Source organism: Eptesicus fuscus, chromosome 13 (assembly GCF_027574615.1).
Source record: "Eptesicus fuscus isolate TK198812 chromosome 13, DD_ASM_mEF_20220401, whole genome shotgun sequence".
Classification (NCBI taxonomy): Eukaryota; Metazoa; Chordata; class Mammalia; order Chiroptera; family Vespertilionidae; genus Eptesicus; species Eptesicus fuscus.
In genome coordinates this window covers 43225298-43246567 of record NC_072485.1, presented here as the reverse complement: position 1 = coordinate 43246567, position 21270 = coordinate 43225298, and the positions used below count along the sequence as shown (strand labels likewise).

At 38.2% G+C, this 21270-nt stretch overlaps 3 protein-coding genes across 3 annotated transcripts in view; all 3 read right to left on the bottom strand.

The window, feature by feature from the left end:
• LOC103304145 (matrix metalloproteinase-26) overlaps positions 1 to 21270 on the bottom strand; it is a 111066-nt gene that overhangs the window by 75416 nt on the left and 14380 nt on the right. The gene's annotated exons all lie outside the window — the stretch shown is intronic.
• Positions 2397 to 3332, bottom strand: LOC103304118 (olfactory receptor 52J3). Its single transcript, XM_008161053.2, has one exon. The coding sequence runs from the start codon at positions 3330 to 3332 to the stop codon at positions 2397 to 2399; it is 936 nt and encodes a 311-aa protein (XP_008159275.2).
• Positions 11444 to 12385, bottom strand: LOC103304119 (olfactory receptor 51G2-like). The gene has a single exon (XM_008161054.2). The coding sequence runs from the start codon at positions 12383 to 12385 to the stop codon at positions 11444 to 11446; it is 942 nt and encodes a 313-aa protein (XP_008159276.2).

Below are 21270 nucleotides of genomic sequence, written 5' to 3'. Positions count from 1 at the left end.
AGCAAGACACTTAATCTCATTAAGATCTGATATTCTTATGAAGAAAGGGGGGAATGAAATAGTATATACCTCAAGTGGTTTATGTAAAGCTTAAGTGACAGATAACATATAGTTTGCCTGGTAGCATGTAATTCACAAAATAAGTATTTAATAAATGTTAATAATAAACAGAAAATGCCACTAGTTTTGTGGATAAAGCTGGTGGCATTTATTTTATGTCAAAATAATTCCCTAATGTTTCTTCACAGAATCAAAAACAGACTTGACTTACCAAATGCAGTTTAAGGTCCCACCAAGTAATTCTCTTTTGCCTTCTCCATTTAGCATAGCAGAGCTTTCCTAATTTTCAGTATCTGATTTATAAGTAACTTCAGACTTCTTTATATTTGCATTTAATAATTTTCATTATGAAAATATTTTAAACAAGGAAATAACATAAGTAAAAAGTCATGCACTCAATGTTTAGCACAAATATTAAAACATGGATTTAAATTCAAGTGTGCTATGGACTCATTTCTTGTTTTCTCATAAAATATAACTACTACTATCTTTGGATTTTATCAGTATCTTTTTTTTTTTTTTTTACTTTAGTACACATAAAAAGCTCATGAAGAAATAGATATCACTGCTTGGCATTAACTAGGCCCATGTTAATGTACCCTGAATTCCAAACTGTAGTAAAATATTGCCCAAATGGAAAAACAAACATGACTCGTCTTCTTAGCTATTTAATGCAAGAGCCAGAGGTGTTTTTTCATAAATTATTATAAAGAACAAAAGGAGGCTGAGAAAATTATAGGATAATCAGCTCTAAAAATTATTAAAATGTATTTGATCAAAACATCTTGATACTGGTTGAAGAATAAACAGGTAAGCTGACTATATTAATAAAAACTAACTCTTGTACATAATCAAATTTAATGTTAAGAAAGAATAAAAAACAGTTCTGAAGTGCTTAATTAGTAAGCCAATTATATTATAAAACATATCAAAAATAGACACAAAAGTATTTAATTTTCTTACACTTTACACAAAAAATAAATTGCAGTTATATTAGAATTAAATGTAAAAATTAGCACACATATATGCTCTCACACACACAAAAAAAAACAATAATAAAATAGATATTGGAGTGTTGACATATAATAAAACTATGCAAAAACCCTACATATAAAAGAGATAGAAGGGTGTGCAATAGGTACAATAATCAGTGTAATTTCCTTTAAAAATTTAATTATATTAATATAAAGTATTAAACATAAAGATTTAATCTATTATATGAATATAAAGTATTAAATATAAAGACTTTAATCTATTATATGAATATAAAGTATTAAATATAAAGTCTTTATAGGATAATGTTAATATGTTAAGAGTACTCAAAAACACATGCAATGAGACTTTTAAAAAACTGGGCAGAAAATTTGGAAATTACAGTAAGTATGAAACACAGTACAAGAAAGCAAGAACATGACTTATTTAATCAGGAACTTAGTACCTAACAATTCTACCTCTAATTGTAAAACCTTCAGAAATTTTTCAAATATGCACAAATACTATTCATAAAGATGTCACAACATTAATCCTAAATTAAAAATACCAAATTCTTTTACATATCAAAAGATGAGATAAATAAAATGCAAATAAAAGATTTTGTTACATTTTAAAAGAAAATAACTATATCCCAAAGGTATCAGGATAGATGGATCTCTAAACTTAATATTTAATAAAACAATTAGCTATGTAATGATACACAGTGAATTACCCTTTACATTAATTAAATTTTACCATTCCAATTTACTTTCCCACCAAAATGTTTGAATTTGAAATGATAAATTCAAACTCTAAGACCAACGGAACAAAAAAAGCCTGTGGTCGTCATTCTAGTCTCTGAGGATAAGAAAAATAGTGAATCCAAATTGGGGTAATAATCATAGAGTATTTCAACTCAGATGTCTCATGTGTTTGATTAAAAATAACAGTTAAGATAAATAAATTATAGTAATATTTTTATGTCTGTGTTGTGAGAAGAAGTGTATTTTTTATATGTTTCCTTGTCTTTTTGTAAACTAAGGGACAATATACAACAATTTAAGGGGAGAGGGGTGAAGCAATGTTAACAAAGGTAATGATGAAATGGTCATTGCTTGCACTATTCACTGTTACTCAAAGTGAAATAATGCAAACAGTTCTTGCTTCCACAATGGGTATTGGTCCTTGAACTTAAAACATGATGAAGATTTTTTCACACGATAGACTTAATAAGGAGCCAGATCAAATTCCCTGGAATGTAATTTAGCTGTACTAACTTCAGGCAAAGAATGTCTTTCTGAGAAGAACACAACAATTTTGTTTGCTGGATCAAAATGCTTGCTAAACAAAGGAGATAGAAGTCCCTATTTTTTAATAAAGACATGGAGCACTTGCTCTCGTATCTGTTTGGTCCTCACACCATAAATGATGGGGTTGAGTGAGGGTGGAATAACCAAGTAGAGGTTGGCAACAAGAATGTGGATATACCGGGGTATGTTGTGTCCAAATCGGTGCGTGAGGAAAGAAAAGACGGAGGGAATATAGAAAATACAGAGGACTGCAACATGGGATCCACACGTGCTTAGGGCTTTTAGGCGTGCATCCTGCGATGGGAGGCGGAAGACAGCACGGAGAATGTAAGTGTAGGAAACGCCAATTAGAACCAGGTTCATAAGAAAGAGAGAGACTACAAAGAGCCCATAGATAGCATTGATGCGGATGTTTCCGCAGGACAACTTTGCAATGCCCATGTGCTCACAGTAGGAATGAGCCATTATTCGAGCCTGACAAAAGGGCAGGCGGTAGATGAGATAGATCATGGGAAGTGTGAATAGGACTGGTCGAATTACAATGTATAAACCCATGCCCACCAGCACCGGGGATGTTAAGATGGTGGTGTAGTGGAGTGGAGCACAGATCGCCACATAACGGTCAAAGGCCATAACCACAAGGACCTCAGCCTCCATGCCAGTGAAGGCATGGATCAAAAACATCTGGGCCACACATGCTCCAAAGTTAATCTCGTGTGCATCAAACCAGAAGATACCCAGCATTCGGGGCACGGAGGTTGTAGAAAGGGCCAAATCAACTGTTGAAAGGATGGCCAGAAAGTAGAACATGGGCTCCCGGAGGCTCTGCTTGGTCTTGATGACCAGCAGAATTGTGGCATTGCCCACTAAAGCCACCAGGTAAACAGAGCAGAAAGGCAAGGAGATCCAGGCATGGACCTCTTCCAGACCTGGGATTCCAATGAGGAAAAATGTGGCTGGGTGAAAAAGGCTCCTGTTGTGATAAAACATCCTTCCAAATGACAGAGGAGGATAAGCTCTCGCTCCTGGCAGGGGGAGGGGAAGAAAAGAAGTTGAAAGGAGAGATACTTATGAAAAGGATTAGCTTAGTTTCTTTAGTATATATAGTGAAAATGAAAAGATTTGCTATTTGTAAGGACCTAGTCATGCATTTTTTAAAATTCTAAATCAAGCCACACTCACTTGAATGTATCATTTTCAAAGCACTTATACAGATTTAATCTTTTTTTCCCCACATATAAGGCTTATCAGCAAGCCCATGGCAGAGTTATAAGAGAACTTGATATTAAGTATGGAGTAATTTGTCGTGCCCCACACCTACTGTGAAGCCCCTGTCTGAAGAGAGAAACATGAAAAATCAAGGATACACACATGGCAATGCAGACATAATGATAAGAAAACAGTCATATGAGAAAGTAAATGTATAGGCACAGATGTATAAGATACCTCCATAATTAGAGAATGCAGAAGTTCTCTAATGATTCATTCATCATCTGCTGGCATAGAGAAAATCCAGGATCAAGCCTAATATCCTGTCAGAAATACAAACAAAATCAGATGCACATTATCACAAACTAAAGTGCAGACACTCTGGGAATGCCTGCCCAGGAGCAAGCACAGGCTAGGTCATGCACCTCAAGAGCCCAGAAAGAAAGATAACAATATACCTCTGCATATTTTCATTGATGTCTCTATTTTCCCAAGACCATCCTATTTCATAAGAACTACTTTTAGGGAGTTATGATTGTGATGGATTCTAGTTCTGCTTGAAAGCTTCTTCATTCACTCTTTACTCCACATCAGTTCCTCTGAAGAAACCTGTGAATTTTACCACCGTATAGAGCTAGTTATTACTGTGTTCATTCCTTCTGCCTGGCTAAGGCAGTGGAAATGTGGGTAAAGGACAACCTAGAAGGCTTCAGGTGGTTATGAACCTAGAGACAGCATTTTTGAGCAGTACTACCTGGAATAACAAAATCTAATTTGAGAGAGAATTACTTTCTGTAATTATTTAAAGGAAATAGAGAAGGGCACTTTGCAATGGCTTCAAAATGATGAAGAAGGAACAGGGAACTCATAACTCACATAATTAAATAAAGGCACTTTATCTGGGTCTCCAACTTGAGGCAGAGTGGATGAACATCAGGATAAAGTAGAACAGACTATTATTGTTATCCTTTTTAATTATAGCTTAATATTTATGGGATATATATCAATATGGAAATATAAAATATATTCATTTTGAGATTAGATGAGAGAGAGAGAAAGAGATAAGAGATGTATTTGTAGTTTTTAAGAACTGAAACATCCAGGTAACAGCCGCTGCTCAGTGGCAGGATGATGGCCAAGAATAAACCTTCTAGGCACCCTGTTGCCTACCTTGGGTTCATCTCCATAAATAAACTCTCCGTATTATGCCATTGTTCACCTCATAGTTTCATCATGTTTCCAAAGTCCATTTCATTCTCTATATCTCAAAACAGATACAGAAATTATACTTTATCAACCAACTATGTAATAATTTTGTACATAGAATTTAGATGTAGGAAGAGTTCCCCCCCACCCGCCCATTAGATTCAGAAATTGGACTGCCTGATGCATAGCATATCAAGCCCAGTTGTTCTCAGCCACCTTTGATCATCTCTCTTCCCTTTCAGTAAAACATTCATAAAACAAAAGGAAATTCACCTCTGATGCTTCACTCTTCAATAAAAATGGAGACACGAGTAAAATATTGAGCAGCAATGCTCTATCTCCCCTCTTTTGTACAGTCCACGTGAAGTCATTTTATATTAAGCCTGCAGCTATTTATGACAGCTGAAAAACAGAGTTAACTCAGTGTACTACTATTATGGTGTCCTGGGATTTAATCCTCTGAGATTGCTCACAAAACTCTTAGACTGTGATTTAGAAAAACAGAAGCCCAAGGGAAAGTGACATGGATAAGAATTTACACAGAGAAAATTACAAATGTAGGTCAAAACCATACAGATATTATTGTTTATATATGGCATATATATAGATACATTTCCATGTATTCTATAGCCAGAGTCTATGGGTTTCTGTTTCTAGATAAAATTGTGTTTATATTCTACTAGAGGCCCTGTACACAAAATTCATGCACTGGGGTGGGGGGTGTCCCTCAGCCCAACCTGCACCCTCTCCAATCTGAGACCCCTCAGGGGATGTCCTACTGCTCATTTAGGCCCGTGGGATCGGGCCTAAATGGGCAATTGGATATCCCTCTCACAATCCGGGACTGCTGTCTCCCAACTGCTCACCTGCCTGCCTGCCTGATTGCCCCTAACCGCTTCTGCCTGCCAGCCTGATCACCCCCTAAACACTCCCCTGCCAGCCTGATCAACACCTAACTGCTCCCCTGCCGGCCTGATTGCCCCTAACTGCCCTCCCCTGCATATTCCCTCTTTATTAGATAGGGTTTTTTCCCTCAACATATTGGACAGCACTAACCCTTTTGGCTCAGTGGATGGAATGTCGGCCTGCAGACTCAAGGGCACCAGGTTCAATTCTGGTCAAAGGCATGTACCTTGGTTGGGGGCACATACCCAGTGGGCAGTGTACAGGAGGCAGCTGATCAATGTTTCTCTCTCATCGATGTTTCTAGCTCTTTATCCCTTTCCCTTCCTCTCTGTAAAAAATCAATAAAATATATATTTTAAAAAAACATATTGGACAGTGTACCTGCCGTGGTCTTGACAAACCAGTAAAAATGTAAACCCAAACTAAGTGTCATAAAATAAACTCCTTAAACAGGAATTTCATGAGACCTTGGAAAAGTGATATCATGTGGTTGTTTCTTCCTTTTTTCCTTCTCTTTATTTTTCTTGATGTTTCATCTTTTGTCCTTTCTTTCTTTTTCTCCTTTTATTCCTTTTCTGTCCTCTCTTTCTCTTAACTTTTCCATTGGTAGAAATGTCAGTACTTGAATTTGTCTCACTTCCAGAAGACAAAGAAGAGGGAAACACACCATCATCTGAAGAAAAAGATGATCTATGTTGGGATCGGTGGTGTTTCTGGTTTTGCTCTTTTCCCTGTTTGTTTGTCATTTCTGCTGGCCCGGCATCTTCAGGGCTTGTGCGTGGGCACTTCTTATTCATGTCTACAAAACCTCCCTGCCTTGGTGAAAACTGTAGGGGAAAAGGCCTTCCTGGGTGGGTTCAAGCCCTTCCCGAGGTGCTGAGGAACCAGGGCAGGGAGCACCCGCCTCTGCCGCTGCAGAGACCAACCTCTGGACCATGGGGTACTCTCCAGTAATGTAACTGCAATGTCGCAGTTTGCCTTCAGAAATTAGTTGTAAGTTACTTCTGATGTGAAACCCTACCTCAGACATTTCCTTTGCAGTTTGTAAAGATTTTAAACAAAACCCAGTTACCACCCCTCCTTTCCAATCACTCCGCTGGGGGCAAGGGAAGTTCCAAGGTGGACTCCCCTAGGCTGCCAGTGAGGCAGGATCACTGGCCCAGGTCACAGGCGCTTTCGAGGCTGAGACCCTAAGGTTGCAGGTGTGTGTGTGGGGGGGGGGGATCACTCCATGGGGATGCACAATGTTCCGAGGCTGAGACCCCAAGGCTGCCGCTGGGAGGAGATTGCTCTGTGGGGGCACTGGCACTTCCGAGGCTGAGACCTAAGGCTGCAGGTGTGTGTGTGTGTGGAGGGGTCACTCCGTGGGGATGCGTAAGGTCCCTAGGTGATTCAGAGATCAGCAGTGCTTCCAAGGCGACCAAGGGCCTCTGGGGGAAAGAGCTCTTTCCTCTTTGGTTTCAAAAGGTGAAGTCACTTCTTTGATTTCAATAAAACAGGCTGTCACTACCTATTGAAGTGACATGGGCCTAAAATGCAGGGACATATTGTATGCATATGAAAGTGCAGCCCTTGCCAGTTTTTCCCAGTGGTTAGAGATTCAACTCTTGGACTGAACGGTCTCAGGTCTAATTCTGGTCAAATACATGTACCTCAGTTGCAGGCTCAATTCCTGGCTCCTGTCGAGGTGCGGGTGGGAGGTAACCAATCAATGTGTCTCTCTTACATCATTGTTTCTCTCTCTCTCTCTCTCTCTCTCTCTCTCTCTCTCTCTCTCTCTCTCTCTCTGTTTCTACCTCTCCTTTCCACTCTCCTTAAAAGAAAAAGATAAATGGGAAAAATAATATCCTTGGGTGATGATTAATATACAAAAGTGCAAAATAAGGAAATCTATTGAGCCAGAAAGTAGATTAGTGGTTCCTTAGGATCAGGTGGAGTATATGGGGTGGAGGTAATAGTTAAAGAGAATGAGATTTCTTTCTGAGATTATAAAAATTGATTGACAGTTATACATATCTATTAATGTATTTTAAAACATTGATGTATTTTAAATGGATGATGTATGTATGCAATGTAAATTATATCCCAGAAAGCTTAAAAAAAATTTTTAAATAAAATAGTACTTAGCAAACTATGACCTGAAAATACATATTTTTAGGTAAAGAAAAGGAAAAAGATATATCATGATAACATTAATCAAAAGAAAGCTAGACAAGCTAGATTAATATCAGAAAAGACACATTTTAAAATGAGAAAAAAACTATCTAGAATACAGAAGAGCATTAAATTTTCATGAGGTGATTTCCAAGAAGACATAACAAATTTTAATATCTACACGCCTAAAAACAGTACATCAAAATACCTGGGGTAATGCTGATAGCATAACCAGGAGGAATAGACAAATTTATTATGATATCTGGAGACTTTAACATCTCTCTCTCAATAACTGGCAAATTGAAAACAAATCAAAATGGATGAAATCTAGATCTCAGAAGTATCTACCTAATCAGAATATTAAGGCTTCTATAAATTCCTCAACACAGAAACATCACAGTTTCTGGATCATTTGAGAGCCACACAAATCAGTTGAATTATTTGGGCCATGTTGCTTTCCTTTCATGCTTCTCAAAGTGTGAACTTCATTCATTTGTCATTTTCTCTTGATAGAAATTTTTCCTCCTGGAAACATTTTTCTGTGCTAAACAGAAGATCAAAAAATGCATTTAAAATACATTCATATTATACCAAAACCAGATAAAGACAACACAATGAAAGAGAATTACAGGCGAATATCCCTCATGAACATAGATGCCAAAATCCTCAATAAAATTCTAGCAAATCGAATCTAGCAGTACATCAGAAATATCATACACCATGACCAAGTAGGATTTATCCCGGGGATGCAAGGATGGTACAATATCTGCAAATCAATAAACGTGATAGACCACATAAACAAATTGAGAGATAAAAACCACATAGTCATATCAATTGATGAAGAAAAAGCATTTAACAAAATCCAACACCCTTTCTTGATAAAAACTCTCAGCAAGCTGGGAATAGAAGGATCATACCTCAACATAATAAAAGCCATATATGACAAACCCACAGCCAACATCATACTCAATGGGCAAAAACTAAAACCATTTCCGCTAAGAACAGGAACAAGACAGTGATGCCCACTCTCACCACTGCTGTTCAACATAGTACTGGAAGTACTAGCCATTGCGATCAGACAAGAAGAAGAAATAAAAGGCATCCAAATTGGAAAAGAAGAAGTAAAACTGTCCTTATTCGCAGATGACATGATACTGTACATAGAAAATCCTAAATACTCCATCAAAAAATTATTAGACTTAATAAATGAATTCAGCAATGTAGCAGGATACAAAATTAATGCCAAGAAATATATGGCATTTCTATACACCAACAATGAACTTACAAAAAGAGAGACTAAAAAAGCAATCCCATTTACCATCACACCAAAAAAAATTAAGATACCTAGGAATAAATTTAACTAAGGAGGTAAAAGACCTATATGCTGAAAACTACAGGCCACTGAAAAAAGAGATAGAAGAAAACATAAACAGATGGAAGAACATATCATGTTCATGGATTGGTAGAATCAACATCATTAAAATGTCCCTACTACCCAAAGCTATCTATAGATTCAATGCACTCTCCATTAAAATACCAATGGCATATTTCGCAGACCTAGAACCAACTTTCCATAAATTCATCTAGAATAGAAAAGACCCCGAATAGCTGCAATAATCCTGAGAAAGAAGAACAAAGTAGGTGGGATCTCACTACCAGATATCAAACTGTATTTATTACAAAGCCACTGTTCTCAAAACAGCCTAGTACTGGCAGAAGAACAGACATATAGATCAATGGAATAGAATAGAGAACCCAGAAATCGACCCAAGCCACTATCTTCAATTAGTATTTGACAAAGGAGTCATGAACATACAATGGAGTCAAGACAGTCTCTTCAATAAATGGTGTTGGGAAAATTGGGCAGATACATGCAAAAAAATTGAAACTAGACCACCAACTAATACCATACACAAAAATAAACTCAAAATGGATAAAGGACTTAAACATAAGACTGGAAACCATAAAAATACTAGAGGAAACCATAAAAATACTAGAGGAATCCATAGGCAGCAAAATCTCAGACATATGCCAAAGCAATTTCTTCACTGATACTGCTCCTAGGGCAATGGAAGTTAAAGAGAAAATAAACAAATGGGACTACATCAAAATAAAAAGCTTTTTTACAGCAAAAGAAACCATCAACAAAATAACAAGAAAGCCCACTGCATGGGAGAACATATTTGCCAATGTTATCACTGATAAGGGCTTAGTTTCCAACATTTACAGGGAACTCATACAACTCAACAAAAGGAAGATAAACAACCCAATCAAAAAATGGGCAACAGACCTAAATAGATACTTTTCAAAAGAAGACAGAAGGAAGGCCAAAAGGCATATGAAAACATGCTCAAAGTCACTAATCATCAGAGAGATGCAAATCAAAACGACAATGAGGTACCATCTCACACCTGTCAGAATGGCTATCATCAACAAATCAACAAAGGGCAAGTGCTGGCGAGGATGCGGAGAAAAAGGAACCCTTGTGCACTGCTGGTGGGAATGCAGACTGGTGCAGCCACTGCGGAGAGCAGTATGGAGTTTCCTCAAAAAACTAAAAATGGAACTCCCATTTGACCCAGTGATCCCACTTCTAGGAATATATTCCAAGAAACTAGAAACACCAATTAGAAAGGACATATGCACCCCTATGTTCATAGCAGCACAATTTACAATAGCTAAGATTTGGAAACAGCCTAAGTGCCCATCAGCAGATGAGTGGATTAAAAACTGTAGTACATCTACACAATGGAATACTACGCTGAGGTAAAAAAGAAGGAGTTCTTACCATTTGCAACAGCATGGATGGAACTAGAGAGCATTATGCTAAGGGAAATAAGCCAGGCAGAGTAAGATAAATATCACATGACCTCACTCATTTATGGAATATAATGAACAACATAAACTGTCGAACAAAAATAGATCCAGAGACAGAGAAACATTGATCAGACCATTAAACCTCAGAGGGAAGGTAGGGAAGGGTGGGGGTAAGGGGGAGATATCAACCAAAGGACTTGTATGCATGCATATAGACCTAACCAATGAACACAGACAATAGGGGAAGGAGGGCATGAGGGGGGATGGGGAAAAGGGGGGAATAAGGACACATATGTAACACTATAATCAATAAAGAAATTTAAAAAATAAATAAATAATAATAAAATAAAATATATTCATATTAATGTCAGTTTTGTGGGAAAATATTGTTGCTCTTGACTACAGTGTCTATATTAGAACCAGAGTCATCTTGAAATTTAAATTTTGTTTAGAAATTCAGAACTTTATAAAGTATAATGAATAACTTCACTAAATTGTTGATTTGCTGTCTGTTTCTCAAATATTTATTGCCGATTATTAAAAGGAAAGTCAGAGTCCTTCTCAGAATGGCCTAACCTGGGTTTGGTGACCCTATTCTTTAGTATGTCAACATGAATATAAAACAAAACAAAACATGCCTTTATTCTCTATACTGAAAACATAGGATTTACTATTATGGAAGTTGGATCTGGTTTCTTAAAGGCAAAGCATTATCAGTAATATTTAAACTAAAAATTCTATATTAATATGAAGTACTCTCATAAATATAAAGAGGAGGGGGAAGAAAGTTGTGTCTTAGAGTCTCTTACCTAAACTTTCTGTTGTTTGAATTTCTTGAGGATTCTGTCACGAATCTGCTTGGTTTTGACACTGTAGACAATGGGGTTCATGAGGGGTGGAACCAACAAGTAGACATTGGCCATGAGCACATGAACAATTGGGGAAGCATTCTGCCCATAGCGGCGGATCATAGATAGCCCAATCATCGGTGTATAGAAGGTGAGTACAGCACAGATGTGGGAGACGCAGGTATTGAGGGCTTTCACCCTCTCTGTTTTGGAGGCTATACTCAACACTGTGCCAAGGATGAGAATATAGGAGAGGATGAGGAGTACTGAATCCAGTCCCATGGAGCAGATAACCACCATGAGGCCATAGATGCTGCTGACTCGATGGCTGGATACAGTTGTCTTTATGAGGTCCTGGTGCAGGCAGAAGGGGTAGGAGAGAAAATTGACATGACGATACTGAAGCCTCTTTAGGAGGAAGGAAGCTGGAAAGACCAGAGCCAAGGCCCTTCCAGCAATTGCTGACCCAATTCCAATGATTACACCATTGGTTAGAATGGCTGAGTAGCGCAGGGGCACACGGATGGCTACACCGCGGTCAAACGCCATGGCTAACAGTACAGCTGACTCAATAATTGAGAAAACATGAATGAAATACATCTGGACCAGACAAGCATTGAAGGAAATATCCCGGGCATGGAACCAGAAGACACTGAACATGGTAGGCAAGATTGTAGTGGAGAGGCCCAGGTCAGTAAGTGCCAACATTGACAGAAAGAAGTACATTGGTTGGTGGAGGGAAGGTTCATTTCTGATGATAAAGAGGATAGTAATGTTCCCTGCAACTGAGGTGGCGTAAACAAAGAAGATGGGGAGAGAAATCAAGCCATAGCTGCTTTCAAGGCCTGAGAAGCCTGTTAGAAGGAAGCGAGGGTACAGAGCAGAGTTATTGAAGACAGACATTGTGCGGATGAAGGCACCTTCAGTCTAGGTGGAGAGACAAAAACATAGAACAATTAGAGTAAAAGTCAATACTGCAAAAAGAAGCTCTGATGCATGCTGCTCTGTTTACTGTTTCAATTACTCTTCTGCTCATTATATGTAAATTACTACCAACATTTATTATTTTACCAATGGATTAATTATTTGTTCATTGCACATTTGTTGAGAACATATTTTTCACACTACCCAAATTCCTAAAAGGAAATTATAGAGAAATATATAAAACATGCCTTCAAGTACTTATACCCGGATGGATAGAGAGAGCTAATATTAAAGCCAAGTGTTAGTTTAATATCAGGAAACTATCCTGACCCAGGGAAGTTTTATTGAAGATAATTCTTGAATTAGGTTCTTGAATGACAAATATGAGTTTGGTGGGAACAACTAGCTGATTGGCACCCATGTAAATGCAGAAAGGTTTTAGTATTACAAGTATAAGTAAATATAATTGAGCAAACTTATAGGGCTGATGGCTTTCCAGAGGGTTATGGGGAGCTAAAAATTAACTAAAATGAACCAGAATTTCTGAAGGAAATTATGCATAAATATAAAGAGTTTGTATTTAATCTTAGAAGGTAGAAAATGTCTTTTTTTTTTAAGTAAACCATTGACCAAATTTATATCAGTGCCAAATTAGAACAAATGTTATCTATAATAATAAAAGCATAATATACTAATTAGACTGGATGTCCTTTCAGATGAAGCCGGGGCTGCAAGGGAAGCCTGGGTCCCAGGTGCCAGAGGGAAGCTGGTGCCGGCAGCTGAGGGAAGGAAGGCCTACTCTTGCATGAATTTCGTGCATCGGGCCTCTAGTTTCTTTATATTTTTTCAACACAACTGAAACAGTTGTATTAAATAAAAGTTTATTGTCTACTGTTTACACTCATGTTGCTGCTATAAAGGACTACAACATACATGAATGGTCTAAATGCTGACAAAAGAGAAGGCAAGGAAGTCCTTTAGAAGGCGAGTGTAGTGATTTTTAAAAGTGGTTAAAGGTAAAATGTAATAGTAGGGATAATAAAGAGATATAAAATATAAAATAGTAGGGATGAAAAAGAGATATTTTATTTAAATAGATATAAAAATTTATAAGGAGAAAAAATAAAATATTGGTCAATGATCATATGCTAAAAACGAGAAAAAGAAAGAAACCCAGGACATGTTCAGTTATTTGGTAGATCTTGGTGTCATTAAATAAAACAAAGAAAAAAATTAAAAACTTGGTGAAATTAGGGTGTATGATTAATACAGTTTGGTTAGGATTAACTTGAGGCATGTGTGTCAAAGAGATAGTGATATTTTTGGATCTGTAAAGGGTTGTCAAAAAATAAATTACTCCTACTCAGAAAAATTGGAAGTAAGAGAGAGAAAACAATCCTTAGAAAAAAATCAAGGCAACAATCAAAAAGAACACATGGGCTGTTAGAAGAAGAGTGTAACAGTTTTAGTGCTCAGGACTCGGACACCAAGCAGATGAAATGTGCTCTAGGACACATAAGAGGCAGGGTTGACTAAGGACTGAAGAAGATGGGGCATGATAGGAAGACTCCTAGAGACTTCAATTACTGAGCATGATGGCCACTCAATTCCAATTATTCTGGGCACCAAATAGCAATAAAAATATCCACTTGGTATATTTGATGTCAATTTTTTTTTCAAAATTCATCTGTTCCCCAATCTATCCTGCTCCACTGACATACTTACATTTTATGGTTTCCTCTGACAGACTTAAGCTAATTCCCTGACCTCTTACAGGAGTCACAGGAAGCTTTTCCTTCTGAAACCACTTCCTGCCTTTTTAGGAGCAGATACAATGAAAAGAGGAATTGCTTTACATATTCTCATCCTGTGATTTATATACTAGACTAATTATAGCATATTAGGCAATATTGGTCTTTACAAACCTCCTTCACTATCTTAGCTTTTATATCACAAACTTTTCCTCAGCTCATTGAACAGTACTAAACAATAATTGTTATCTCTTTGGTAGTTGCACACAATGATTTTCTTCTTCCTTGATACCCTCTCTCAAATCTTTCAATGTCTTCAGAGACTCCATCCTGCCCAGATATGCCAGGCCTTCCCTCTAAGATCACTCTCACCTACTTCTTTGTAGAAAAGTCTCTGACTTAGGTTATTCATAAATCATCTCCCCTAAATGGGTCTGTTGGATATAGATACAAGCACCTTGTACTCAGTGGCTGCTCCTCTAGGGTCAGAGAAAACCTGATGATAACTGACATTCCTTATTTCTATCATTTTGAACAGATTACCAAACTTCTTTGAACATGAAAAGTTGGGAAATGCATTACCTTATGTAATATTTAAGATATTCAAGAAAATGTATCTAAAGTGTTTAGCAAAGGGTCTGAGACCTAGGAGATACTTTAGACTTAAGTAAAGCAAAATCTTAATGGATATGCTGAAGAAGTCACAATCTTAAACATATCAGCCATATACAACTGTGATCCAAAGGCAGATGTGACCTGCAGTGCCCAACGTATCACTTGTAAAGATATCCCCCTCAGGACTTCTTTTGAGAATTACTTTGCCTAAATTCCTTTTTTGGCTCATAGTATTGCCAAATATGTATGATATGCATGAGATAGAAATAGAGGAGGTACTTAAATCATCATAAATATCATCATTGTCATTTTGAACATTATAATATCAGATAGAAATGTTTTGAGAGACTGGAGATTTCAGTGCATGAACCAACCAGTTATAGTATCTATACCTGGAGGTGGATTTTAATGGCATTCCTTCCCAGAGCCCTTTTGAGCAGCCTTAGATGATGATGGTCTGGCTTCTTTAGGAGCATGCCAATCTGTACCTCTGACTTACCGGAAATTAGTAATTTCACTTGGTCAAATTCTTCAAATAGGTACTAATTTTTTACCCATTCTTCTCAACTCAGAAGCCCTCCTTCAGGCACACCTGAGCCCTCAGGTGTAGATAGCCATTCATCCTGCTATAGGTTGGTCAGACAGGCCTAGGGACTTCTTATAGACAGAGAGAGCCACAGTGGATCCTAAGGCGGATAGTTCCTCAAGGAAGCATAGATTTCCTGAGTGAAGCATCCAATTTTCCTTCAGCAACTCCAGAGCCAGGATAGAATATGTTTGGGTTCAACATCCTTGACTCCATCCAGCGATGTGCTTCATCAGCACTATGTTCTGTGTTTTAACTACCCTAAACTCAGCACCCTCTCTGGGTTAATCCATTCTCTCAGGACCTTTTTTTTCTTAATGAAACCTCCAGGGAGGAGAAATTATGCCACTGCCACTGGAGCTTTTTCTCTTGCTTGGGGGAAGGAGATGATCATGTCAAATTCTCCAGCTGGGAATCCAGCTATGGTAGCAACAGAGAAGTGTCTCTGAGATCTTCTGATGGAGACTCAGTCAGTCAGAATCATGTACAAAAAGAAGACTGTGCTCTGAAAAACCAGAGACAGCAGTTACTAGCTGCTCAAAAATAATAATTCTTCATACTCCCTATATCAGATTTTCCTAAAATGTACAATAGGCTACTACTGAAATGGAATTAATGGCCAAACATATAAGAAAAGCCTTGGTCAATTACGTTTGGGACAAATGGTGCATTGCAGTACCATCTACACTAATAAAAGAGAAACATGCAAATTAACCATCACTCTGCTACACCCACATGCCACGCCCACCAGCCAATCAGGAGTGAGTATGCAAATTAAACCAACCAAGATGGTGGCAGGCCACGGAGCTAGAGCAAGCAGGAGGCTTGGGTTGCCCCCAGGGATGGAGGAAGCCAAGCTTCCCGCCGGCCCTGGCCTCCACTCAAGGCTACAAAGTTTCAATTATAGAAGATAAATAAATCCTAGATACTTGCTTCCAGCCAGCCCTGGCCTCCACTCAAGGAGGCGCTGAAAAAAACAAAGAAAAAGAAAAAAAGGAGGGGCTGGGACCTTGGGTTGCTGGGGGGATGGTGATCAGGCCAGGATGGGATGGCAGGGGCCATTGAAGGTAAGCAGACCAGCAGGGGGGCCAGTTGGGGGTGAGCAGGCTGGTGGCAGGGGGCAGTTGGGGGCGAGCAGGCCTGCAGGCAGAGTGGTTAGGGGCAATCAGGCAGGCAGGCAGGCAGGTAAGCAGCTGGAGCCAGCAGTCCCAGATCATGAGAGGGATGTCAGACTGCCAGTTTAGGCCCAATCCCTGTAACTGGCAGTAGGACATCCTTCAAGGGGTCCCAGATTGGAGAGGGTGCAGGCTGGGCTGAGGAACAACACCCCCCCCCCTGCAATGTGCACAAATTTCATGCACCAGGCCACTAGTTGTGCATAAATATCTATATTGCATGCTAATGGTTTCAGACTTTTCTAGACATATTTTATCCAGAAAGCATTTATTAATTTCTAAAATTTGTGTTCAGCAAAACTCCATTTGGGAAATGGGAGTTGAGAGATTCCTTAATTTAAGACAGTAATTCTCAGCAAGAAGAAAAATTTTCCTAACAGGGGATATTTTACCACGTCTGGTGGCATTTTTAGTTATCACACTGGGGAAATGCTAAGGCATCTAGTTTTTAGATATTAGGGATGATCCTAAACACCTTACAATGAGCACACAGGATCATTGGAGAATTATCCAATCCAATTGTTAATAATTCCAAGGTTAAAAAAATAACACCTTTTTTTCAAGCTGTGGGGAGGAGACTGTGGGTGTAAAAACTGATGGAGTGTGGTGAAGGGAATGTGACAAAATTAAACTAAAACTCAAAATTCTGTGTTTCAGTCTCAGGATAATATGTAAACAAAGAACGTGGCCTCTTTAATTATAACAGTAAAGAGCATGGACTGTAGATCCAGAGGTCCTTACCTTTGAATTCCTGTTCTGGCACTTATTGACTGTGTAGCCTTGGGAACATTGTTACTCAGCCTTTTTGTCTGTTTCCTTATGTATATAATGAGTTCATAATAATTTTATCTGTCTCCTATGTTTTTTAAATGTTCAATGAGTTAATATATGTATAGCATTTAGAACACAGTAAGTAATTAATAACAAATCATCAAAAATTGATTCCCTGATGCTTTGATACAGATTTTTATTAAATTAGTCATTCCTACTATTTTGCCAGTCTACTAAGTCTGTGATCCTGTATTTTATTCCCTGAGCTGAAACTGATTTCAAAAACTTTGTCAAGTATTTACAATGGGTGTAGAGAGCACCTGGGAAGGCACATGGGCATTTCTTTAATCATTGTCAGCTGAATCCAGTGGCGTCGGCAAAGCCACATCCTGGAAACACACTTTGCCAAAAGACAGGAGTGTTGTCAGCTTACCTTCAGCCCAGGTGCCAGCAGGTGGGTTTTATTTAAATTCAGCCAAGCACCAGGAATGAATAGGACTTACCCAATAAGCTCACCCAAGAATAATAAGCCCACCCAAGAATGCACATAATCTCCTTTGTCTTGACTTTTAGTAAAACTTTCTGTTTTTTGCTGTATAAAATAAACATGCTGCATTGGCTCGGGGTCTCTGTCTCTGTCCCTGTCCATGTCAGAGGAGAGTGGTCCCACCCAGCCACAGCATTTTCCTTCTATCTCTGTATTTGTCTCTTTCTTTCATTTTCTCAATCCCCAGCCGCTCCCACTCAGGAACTGGACCGCTCTCTAGCCACGCTGGATGCGGAAAAGAGAGAAATATTTACAAAAGGGTGTATGAAATTACATAGCCATTATAATTTCATCATAAAACTAATTTCTCTGGATCTGATTTCATAAGCATCAGACGGCTTTTTTTATGCAGAGGCAAATGCATATTACTTTACTTTTAAATTAAATTTATTGGCATGACATTGGTTAATAAGATTATATGGGTCTCAAATGTACAATCTATGATGCAGCATTATTCACGATGTCCAAGATGTGGAAATAATAGAAGTGTCCTTCAATAGACTATTAGATAAAGATATGTTACATATATATAATGGAATACTACTGAGCCATAAGAAAAGATGAAATACTGCTATTTGCAACAACATGGATGAATTTTTGAGAATATTGTGCTAAGTGAAATAAGTCAGACAGAAGAAGTTAAGAACCATATGATTACATTCATATGTGGGATATAAAACTGAAAGCAACAAATGAACAAACAGGAAAAACAAATGAACAAAAACTCATAGACATAAAGAGAACCAATATTTAAGAGACTGGCTCAGAAATTTTCATCTGAATGTGGTGTTCTGCAGGAATTTATGTCTTTCTTGAAAACCTTATTTTAAGGTTTGTAGAGAGAAAACCCAGGCCCAGAAAGCATCTTTAATGAACCATCCTATATTATAAAGAGGTGATATGCAAATTAACTGTCACTCCAACATACAAGAGGGCCGCCCCCATGTGGTCAAAGATGGCCACCCCCATGTGGACACAAGATGGCTGCCACAAGATGGCCAGCAGGGGAGGGCAGTTGGGGGGAACCAGGCATGAAGAGGAGGGCAGTTTGGGGCAACCAAGCCTGCAGGGGAGGGCAGTTGGGGGTGACCAGGTCAGCAGCAGAGGACAGTTAGGGGTGACCAGGCCTGCAGGGGAGGCAGTTAGGGGCAACCAGACTGTCAAGGAAGGGCAGTTAGGGGCGACCAGGCCAGCAGGGGAGGGCAGTTAGGGGCAATCGGGCTGGCAGCAGAGCAGTTAGGCATCGATCAGGCTGGCAGGGGAGTAGTTAGGTGGTGATCAGGCTGGCAGGCAGAAACAGTTAGGGGCAATCAGGCAGACAGGCAGGCAAGCGGTTGGGAGCCAGCAGTTCTGGATTGTGAGAGGGATGTCCCAGATTGGAGGGTGCAGGCTGGGCTGAGGAACACACACCCCCATGCATGAATATCGTGCACCGGGCCTCTAGTTTAAAATATTTAACTAAGAATAACAGAAACCCTACACATGTATTTCTTGACAATATTATAAAAGGGTCACTTCATAATGATTTTTATGAGGCAAACATCACATATTCCATAATCAGATAATGACATCACAGCAGCTAGGCTGCAAGTTATTTTTTTAAGAACTTCAAATTTTATTTTTTAATTACAGTTTACATTCACTGTAATTTTATATTAGTTTCAGATGTACAGCATGGTGGTTAGACATCATATACTTTATGAAGTGCTCCCCTCGATATTTCTAGTACCCATATGGCACCATACACAGTTATTACAATATTATTGACTATATTCTCTATGTTGAACTTTACATCTCCATTACTATTCTATAACTACCAATTAATACTTCTTATTCCCTTCAGGTTTTTCACAAGTTATTTAGGGGGGTGCTTGATCAGATGGATTTGGGCCCCCCCTTTCACAAGTTCTTGATTGAAGTATGGTCTGAGTAGTGCATGTCCAAATCCACTTCAGAGTCCTTTCTAGTTTGAGATAGTGAGATAGTTTGGGCAAGTCTTAAGTTGCTCCTGGAGACTGGAGAAAATGTTACTCAGACATGTTCTTTCTATACTCTGCTCTTTTCATGCTACCTCCTTTTCCTGGAACGCCTTGCCCAGTGGTGTGCTGGTAAATACTTAACAACCAACTCTTCAGGAAAAATTTTAAATCCCTGAAATTTAGTATTTACCAGTTTCTGTTGTGTAAATACTCCCACCATGACCAAATCTAAACTACCAGTCTGACATTACAGAACATGCCGTTGGAATAAGACATGCACAATTGTCTTTTATAAGCCAATGTAAGTCAGCTGAAGCACACCAATTTTTTACACTTTGCCCAGCTGGCACTAATAAATTTGACTCACGAGGCACAACTAAAATGTCAACTACTTCAATTCCTGATTCTTAAATCTTCTATTAAAATTGACCACTCTTCAGTAGTAATATTTATTTATTTCAGTGCTAGCATCTATTAATTTTACTAATCTTTATACATATGTATCTCCACTATTAAACATTAATTTTTTAACATTAGAACCCATGCATTTTATTTTGTAGTTATCCACAGTATTTAAAGCAATAATTGTCATAGTTGGTATTTCATGTTTCTTAGTATAGTTTCATTGGATGAGTAAATAGGCAATAGGATTTACACTTACAACTATTTTATGAGTACTCATGATAGCTGGGGGAGATCAGACCCAGAGGGATGTTAGTGTAGCAGCCATGACCCATACTCAAAAAGTTTATATTATAGCTGAGAAGAAAGTGAATATGTATGAAATAGGAAAATATCACTATTAATGCACATGTGTAAGTCATCTTAATGAAGAAGAGAAGAGTAATGGGTTATCTACAATAAAGATACTGAGAAAGATACAATATTAAAGATCTGCACAACATGTAGAATAAGAGTAGAAATAAAATTGTTAAAAGATGAGGGTGGTTATTGTGCACAACTCCCAACACACTCACAGATTAAAACATGAAATCCTGTGCTGCCCTACTGAACAGGGAAGCTACACATTTGCCCAAATGTTTAGACCTGCGCTGTCTTTTCACTGTTAAAAGAGTAGATAGATCTACAGTGGCAGTGGGAGAAAGACATCATTGCCCAGTGATGAGGTGAAGACTTAGCTCGTAGCCAACAGCCACAGTAGCATTTCAAAGTTCTGCCAGGAACTCAAGTTTCAAACTTGCTCCAAGAAGTCAGAAATATTTTCATAAACAGTTATAACGTTTTGGCAGGAGAAACAAAATATGGGCAAATGTATTAGAAAAAGAGAGAGAGAGAGAGATGGATTTCTGGGTTTTAGATCATAAGCATGGGAAACTATATAAACATAGTTACATTTTATAAGGAAAATTATTTCTATTATCATTACAAATAATAATTTAATAATATTGACACATTTTACAGTTTTCCAAAACAATCTCT

What these genes read in the sequence shown, in the direction of transcription:
- LOC103304118 (XM_008161053.2), bottom strand. Translation starts at nt 3,332, where the DNA reads ATGTTTTATCACAACAGGAGCCTTTTTCACCCAGCCACATTTTTCCTC.
- LOC103304119 (XM_008161054.2), bottom strand. Translation starts at nt 12,385, where the DNA reads ATGTCTGTCTTCAATAACTCTGCTCTGTACCCTCGCTTCCTTCTAACA.